General features: G+C 37.9%; 1 protein-coding gene across 1 annotated transcript; it reads right to left on the reverse strand.

The window, feature by feature from the left end:
- Nucleotides 1-3,270: 3,270 nt before the first annotated feature.
- Nucleotides 3,271-7,244, reverse strand: LOC138856943 (uncharacterized). Its single transcript, XM_070107974.1, has 3 exons — nt 5,290-7,244; nt 4,264-4,927; nt 3,271-3,717 (listed from the first exon to the last, which is right to left on the reverse strand). The coding sequence occupies exons 1-3, from the start codon at nt 7,242-7,244 to the stop codon at nt 3,271-3,273; spliced, it is 3,066 nt and encodes a 1,021-aa protein (XP_069964075.1).
- Nucleotides 7,245-8,125: the final 881 nt, after the last annotated feature.

Below are 8,125 nucleotides of genomic sequence, written 5' to 3' on the forward strand. Positions count from 1 at the left end.
TCAGGATACAGGGGCGTATTCGCTAAGAATTGAAAAATTTGGCAACCTATTTTGAGCGTGTAGCTCCTGCCGGTGACGTTTGCTTTTTGTCGTCATTAACCACTTTTGTTATATTATGTATTAGTATGTGACAAAGTTGATTAAATTTTTTCTTATTTAAGTGTAAAATGATTGAAATGTAGCGATAAATGATATTTTATACCGTTTATTTTAATGTTTTTGTTTGTTTTGCAATACTTTATTTAATTTAATTATTAAAGAACCGTACTTAATATATATTTATAATTTTTAGGTCCTTATTTTGATGTACAAGTATAATATATAGGTAGACCGCTCTCTACATTCAAAAGTGGTTAACTACATGAATAGAAACAAGTGCCTTTCAAACAACAGAGGAACTTTCTATAGAAACCGGTACGGAAGGTCCACACTTCCAACAAGCCACATACGACCAACAATATACATAGGTATGATCAACAATACCAACATGACGAACAGAATTTGAATTCCACCGTACAAGAATACAAATCAATGCTAGACAATGAACAGATTGAACAACTAGTCCGAGAACAATCCGAACATAACCGTCGGGTTGGTACATAGGTGTTAATTTTTTAGGATGAAAAGTTCTTCGTTGCCATATATAGAATTTAGAACGAAGAACGGAAAATTTTTAAAAATACTTATAGATACAGAATCAAGCAAAAATTACATACAACCCGAGCAAAACCCATTCCGAATGAAGAACCTTGTGTTGCAAATTCCATAGCAGGAACAATCCAAATTACCCATCATACCATACTTAATCTAGTCCACATAGATAATTCGAATTTAAAATTTTGTATTCTACCAGGACTGAAATCTTTTGATGGTATTACGGAAACGATAGTCTCAAATACGTGATAACATAATTAGGTTCGGTAATGGTAAAGAAATAAATATCAAGCAGAAACTTTCTCCTACGGTAAATAATATTGACGTTAGAACAGAACATATGACACCTTCTCAGAAATTTCATATTCATAAACTTGCAAATAAGTATTCTCAGTTATTTTCCGATCTAAATGAAAGACTGACTTACACTACCACCGTAGTAGCCGAAATCAGAACTTCTTCAAATACACCCGTTTACACTAGATATTATCCATATCCTATTGGCATAAGAGAGTTTGTCACTAAGGAAATCCAAACCTTACTCAAAGATGGGATAATAAGACCATCACGTTCCCCATACAACTCACTTGTGTGGATTGTCCCAAAAAAACTAGACGCTTCCGGCGAAAAAAAATTTAGACCCGTAATTGATTATAGGAAATTAAATAATATCACTATTTCCGACAAATACCCCATACCCGAAATAAATGAAATCATTGCGCAATTAGGGAATAATAAATACTTTTCCGTATTGGATCTAAAAAGCGGATTCCATGAAATTCCTTTAAAAGAATCAGACATTGAGAAAACAGCATTTTCTGTTAATAATGGCAAATATGAGTTTACACGACTTCCATTCAGGCTGAAAAATGCGCCTTCAATATTTCAAAGGGCCTTAGATGATGTTCTAAGAAACTATATAGGTAAAATCTGCTATGTCTACATCGATGACATAATAGTTTTCGGTGAAAACGAAGAAAGCCATCTCCAAAATATTGAACAAATATTTCGCACTCTCAACAAAGCAAATATGAAAGTGCAACTTGACAAATGCGAATTCTTCCGATATGAAGTCGAATTTCTAGGCTTCATCATTTCACCAAATGGTGTAAAAACTAACACTTCAAAAATTGAAGCTATACAAAAATTCCCATGTCCAAAAACTTTGAAAGACTTAAGATCTTTCCTTGGCCTTTCCGGCTATTATCGCCGCTTCATAAGGGATTATGCTAAGTTAGCAAAACCCCTTATTTCGCTCTTAGGAGTGGAGGATGGACGCATTTCAAACAAGTACGGAAGGGCTAAGTTCGGATGTAACCGAACATTTTATACTCTCGCAAAGTCAAATGGTATACTCGTTTGAGATTTCTCTGTTGATCTTGCCGCCTTGTTCTATGTTGACCGTTATTTTCGGTAAAAAGTCAGCTATAGGCACTGGAGTCCACATATTCAGTACCCAAGGGCTTGAACAGTTTTGGTTCAATTTAGATAATTTTTAGTCCCAAGGTGGCATACTTTAAACGTATTATTCACGCAAAGTTTTACGCCGATATAATCATTGTTGCTTGATTTGCATAGTGGAAAGTGAAAGAATCAAGTGGAATTTAAAATGGTGTCATATGGAAAATAGGCGTGGTTGTAATCCGATTTCGCCCATATTCGCACCATAACATAGAAATATAAAAAGAATGTTATGTACCAAATTTGAAATCGGTTAAAAAGATCCCAAGATATGGGTTTTCACCTAAAAGTGGGCGGTACCAGGCCCACTGGCTAATTTTGAACGCGGTTCCTATAAGGTCATCTCATACCATTCCAGAGATAAAAATTAATGTCTCTGGCGTGTTTAGTGCTTGATTTATCGCGCTTTTAGTAGTTTTTAACAGTACCGTTACATGGGATGTGGGCGGGGTTGTCACCCGATTTCACCCATTTTCACACCGTATGTAGAGGTGCTAAAAACATTTGCTTCCAGTGAGTTTTGTTATAATATCTTTAGTAGTTTAGGAGATATGCACATTAAACCTATTACGGGCGGGACCACCCCCCAATTAAAAAAAAAATTTTTAACTGCAGATGCCCCTCCCTATTGTGATCCTGTGTACCAAGTAACAGTCTTGTATCTTATTGCAGAGCTTAGTGATGGCAATTTATTTGTTTTTGATTAATGGCGTTTTGTGGGCGTGGCAGTGGTCCGATTACGCATATCTGCAATCCCAACCGTCTCACGGTACCAAGAAACATATCTACCAAGTTTCATAAAGAGATCTCGATTTTTACTCAAGTTAGAGCTTGCACGGACGGACAGACAGTCACCCGGATTTCAACTCGTCTCTTCATCCTGATCATTTATATATACATGTAATATTTATTGAAAAGTTTATAATTTAATGTTTGTTCATAAACTTAAGCCTTAAAATTGTAAATTATTTGTGTAAGTTTATCAGAAAAAAATTCACCTCTACGACTGCTCCGCGACGCTTCAATTTTTCTTCCCCTTGATCACTCTTTTCAACTTCTTCTTGCTCGATCACTCTCGCCAACTTCTTTTTGCTCGTTCACTCTTACCAATTGTCCTGCAGTTGCCTGCAGCGTTGCCACCTGTACCATCACTGTTTACACTCGGCCATCCTGCTCAACATCGTCTGTCCCAGACGATAAGTCATCGTCATTGTTTTCAGCATACTTCCATAGCTTCATATTATCAGCACTCGTATGCGTTTTATTGGGGCCTTCTCCTTGGACAGCTTTTCGAACTTCATATCTGCCATTGCGTTTTGCTTTTGTTACTACATATGGTCCTAGAAAAGCGCTTGCCAACTTCTTTCCAGCTACAAACTGAGTACGCTTTACTGCAACCAGATCACCTTCTTTGTATATGACTTCTCCTTTGCGTTTTTTATCATACTGTTTTTTATACATATCTTGAGCCTTTTGTATTTGCTCCTTAGCCGTCTGTCGCACTATTTGCCTCTCTTTGTAAAATTCTTCAAACATTTCATTCTCCAAAAGTTCCAATAGTCTGTCGCTGGATTTATTATGCATTTTTACTCCAAACATTATCTGAAAAGGTGATTTCTTTGTAGAGCAACTTATATGGGAATTAATAGCCTTTTGCACCTGTGAAGTGAACTTATACCACTTTGAAGAATCTTCAACCGACAATTTAGAAATAATGGATAAGATAGACCTATTTATTCTCTCCACCTGCCCATTTCCTCTGGCAACACCAGTTGTTGTTAAGACATGCTCGATTCCATTTGTTTTGGCGTAATCTTGAAATGCACCTGAGGTAAACGCAACTCCTCTGTCTGTTATTATTCTGCTCAGATTCCCAAAGACATTTGACCATTCTTTCATTTTTTTCAAAACTTCGTCAGCTCCTGTTGACTTTGTTGTATAAATCCACACAAATTTTGAAAATTCGTCAACAAGTGCGAATATGTACTTATACTGTTTCAAAGAAGAGTCCATCGGTCCTAAGTGATCAGCATGCAAAGTATGTAACAGCTTGTCACCTTTCTCAATGCAGCATAAAAGTCCATCCTGTTTTCCCAGCTTCTTGTTGGCAATAATACACGGAATACATGCGCTGATAAGTCTTGTGACCTTGCTCTCTAGATGTGGAATCCAAAACTGCTGTTGTATAGAATGTATGGTCTTCTGACTTGCATAATGTCCGACTCCATGAGCTTCGCTTATAATTTCACGTTCCATTATTTTAGGTACAACAATCAAATCATTTCCTTGGACAAACTTGAACAAAATTCCTCCCTTCACTTTAAAGTTGTTGTATGGTCGTTCTTCTAATATCGTGCGTATGGCCTGAATATATTCGTCTTTTTGTTGTGCAGCCTTTAACCGACAAGATATCTCTGAGGATACGACGAAAATCTCGTTGGCATAACGGCTGAGACAATCCACGTGACGCATTCTTTCACCCGCCCGATGCTCCGTCTTGAAGTCGAAGTCTGCCATGTACAAAATCCATTCTGCTACCTCTCGTGGAACGTCTTTCTTCTGAATGGTTTGTGTGAGCGCTATGTTGTCAGTAACCAACTTAAACGGTACACCAAGCAAATAATGGCGAAATTTCTTCATAGCTAGATAAGCAGCCTTTACTTCCAAAATATAACTGTTTCGTCCTGATTCACTTGGGCTCGTCTTTTTGCTCCAATAAAATATAGGGTGCAATTGATCTTCAAAATTTTGTAACAATGTGGCACCAAACCCGTCCTTTGAAGCATCTGTGTGCAACTCCGTCGATGCACCTCTACAATAAATCCTTAAAACGGGGTCTTCAAACAATGCACTCTTCAGATTCTCAATAGCTGCATATTCTTTAGACTCCAATTTGAAAATGGCATCCTTTTTAACAGATTGGTCAAAGGTCGCGCCATAATGGCATAGTTTTTCACAAACTTCCTGAAGAATCCCGTTAGACCCAAAAAAGATTGAACAGCTTTCACATTCTTAGGTACTGCAAACTGTTTCACGGCAATTGTTTTTTCTTTGCCAGGCCAAATCTTTCCATCTTGTACTGTATGTCCTAGGAAGTGGATTTTGTTAACAAGGAAATGACATTTCTTCCACTTTATACGTAAACAGAACTTAGTTGATTCAGATAACACCAACTTGAGTTTCTCAATACATTCGTTGTTAGTCTGGCCATATATTATAATATCATCCATGTAAAGCTGTAGAATGTTCCGTGATACAAACTCCTGAAATATGTGGTTTATGAATCTTATAAACGCCGCAGGAGAATTGCAGAATCCGAATGGCGTTCTATTGAACTCATATAAGCCTTCTTTGGTGATGAACGCAGTATATTTTCGACTTGATTCTTCTACTGAGACGTGAAAATAACTGTTCTCTAAGTCCAATGACACAAACACCTTGGCGGATTGCAGCTTCTCGAGTACATCTTCTATTATCGGCACAGGAAAGCAATCCTTCAGCACCATGCTGTTTAATTGGCGATAGTCAATACAAATTCTGTAAGTGGCGTCTTTTTTCTTCACTACGACGGTTCTGCTGGCGAAGCTGGAGGTAGATGGTCGAACGATTCCTTCTTTCAACCAATCATCAACTTGCTTTTTAACGGCTTCAGCTTCAACTGGAGGATGTCGACTTGGTTGATGGCGAAATGGTTTAATTTTGTCATCCGGGACAACTCTTAGCTGCACAGGTGACTCAACAAGTAGCGAGGTTGGCCGATATTCCTCTATCAGATTCCGTATCATGGGAGCAAACTGGAGAGGAGCATTCACATTACTTACAGTACAATCATAATCATGAATACTTATCTGATTAACGTCAGCTATTTCCGGGCAAGCTGACAACGACGAAAACTTAAACCCATTTGCATCCAGTGTAAATTGAAACTTTGCGAGAAAGTCATATCCCAGTAGAGCATCATCTTCTATTTTTTCATCTGCCACCACGATGAAATTTTGCACAGTCTCCATATCGTCTATTTGAACAGCTCCCGTAAATATTCCAAGCGGCACAGTGCCCGTTTTGCCCAGTCCACGCAACAAAGAACAACATGGACTTAACACAACATCAACTAGCTTCATGTACACAGAATGCTTCACAATCGTAACATCAGCACCCGTGTCAACCAGGCACGCAACTTCAACACCATTTAATATAATGTTCTTGAGCCGTTTGCAATCTTGAACCACTCGCACCAATTTTACTGACTGCGGGCAACTTGTTGATATATGGCTTGCAGCATCACACTTGAAGCACTTCGTTCCAATATTACAATCTTTCTTCATGTGTTCAGGCGATCCACAATTGAAGCAACGAACCGTCCTTTTATTGTTGCTGTTCTGATTTTGCTGGCCACCACTGTAATGCTGCGTTTTTGTCGTGCTCTTATCTATCAGTTCAAAATTTTCATACCGCTCTTCGAGTTCATCGTAAGTTTTACAAGCATGCATTATGAATTTATATTCGTCTTTGATACCTAATCCGTTATCTATATAACGTATGACAGACTTGATTTCAACATTGCCCAGTGCAGCTATTTTCTTCATTTGTAAAACATATTCGTGGAAACTCTCTGTTTGCAGTTTCTTCCTATTTGCTAGTTTCTCATGTACCTCCGCACTTCCTAATTTTTGTTGAAACTCTGTCAACAGCGCTGCTTTTAATTCTTCGTACGAGCCTACCAGATCCGATTCCAAGAACAACTGCGCTGTTTTTGTCATCTTTGACCGCGCTTGAGCATATTTTTGCCTCTCGTTTAGCCCATACGCATCAGCATTTAACTCGAAATTTTCAAGCCAATTTTCGACCGGCACCGTCTCGACGTCAAAATCTGCTACAACTTTACCAAAACCCTCCATTGAGACTTTTGGAGTGTTTTGCACCACCTCATCAGCTTGAATTTTCAAACTCAGCAGTTGAATAAGTTGTTGTAATTGTACTTGATTTTCCATCACTTCTTCTTTTTCCACTTGTGCTTGCCTTAGTGTATTTATTTGTCGCGACGTTTTTGGTGTCTCACTGTCGTCTGCTATTATTTCTTTTACACCTCTTTTTCTTGCAATCGCTTTTGAACGCGGCGTACTTGGCATTTGTCTGTCTGTCTTTTAGTTACTTTTCTTCAAAACGACACATATATAACATTTCAGTTTTCTGCCGCAATTTCACTTTAGTTCGGCGGTTGAGCCCCCAAATGTAATATTTATTGAAAAGTTTATATTTTAATGTTTGTTTATAAACTTAAGCCTTAAAATTGTAAATTATTTGTGTAAGTTTATCAGAAAAAAATTCACCTCTACGACTGCTCCGCGACGCTTCACTTTGTCTTCCCCTTGATCACTCTTTTCAACTTCTTCTTGCTCGATCACTCTCGCCAACTTCTTTTTGCTCGTTCACTCTTACCAATTGTCCTGCAGTTGCCTGCAGCGTTGCCACCTGTACCATCACTGTTTACATACATAACCTTATATCTAACTCGATTAGTTTTAGGTGATACAAACAACCGTTAGGTGAACAAAACTATTATACTCTGTAGCAACAGGTTGCGAGAGTATACAAAACATATTAATACTCACTGACCGACATATTCGGCATAAAACTGGTTAGAATAACGAAAAGCATTATAAGTAGTATATGGAATTTGAGGGCAGTATTAACCCGATTTTATTCATTTTTTCCAATCCCACATACTACTAACATGCCACAAACTAATAAAATGCTCCCACTGTTTCATTAAGGTACCTCACATACCATCACCAATCAAATGGAGTAAAGTCAGACGTATGTTCGAAAATCCTGATATTAGTTAAATGGGGGCTAAGGAAAATTTTCACCCGATTTGATCTTGTTATGAGTAAAACACGCTCTCTCATTTTCATTGAGATAACTCACATATGCGGTATCAAGTCGGAAGTTCAAAAATATTTATATTAGATATATGAGGGCTACAAGAACTATTGATCCGATTCAACCC

The sequence above is a fragment of the Bactrocera oleae genome, chromosome 4, assembly GCF_042242935.1.
Source record: "Bactrocera oleae isolate idBacOlea1 chromosome 4, idBacOlea1, whole genome shotgun sequence".
NCBI lineage: Eukaryota > Metazoa > Arthropoda > Insecta > Diptera > Tephritidae > Bactrocera > Bactrocera oleae.

Coding starts and splice junctions, on each gene's coding strand:
- LOC138856943 (XM_070107974.1), bottom strand. CDS start 7,244: ATGCCAAGTACGCCGCGTTCAAAAGCGATTGCAAGAAAAAGAGGTGTA. Junction 4,928..5,289: donor GAATGTATTGAGAAACTCAA/GTTGGTGTTATC, acceptor GATTTATTGTAG/AGGTGCATCGACGGAGTTGC. Junction 3,718..4,263: donor TTCCACATCTAGAGAGCAAG/GTCACAAGACTT, acceptor TCACCTTTTCAG/ATAATGTTTGGAGTAAAAAT.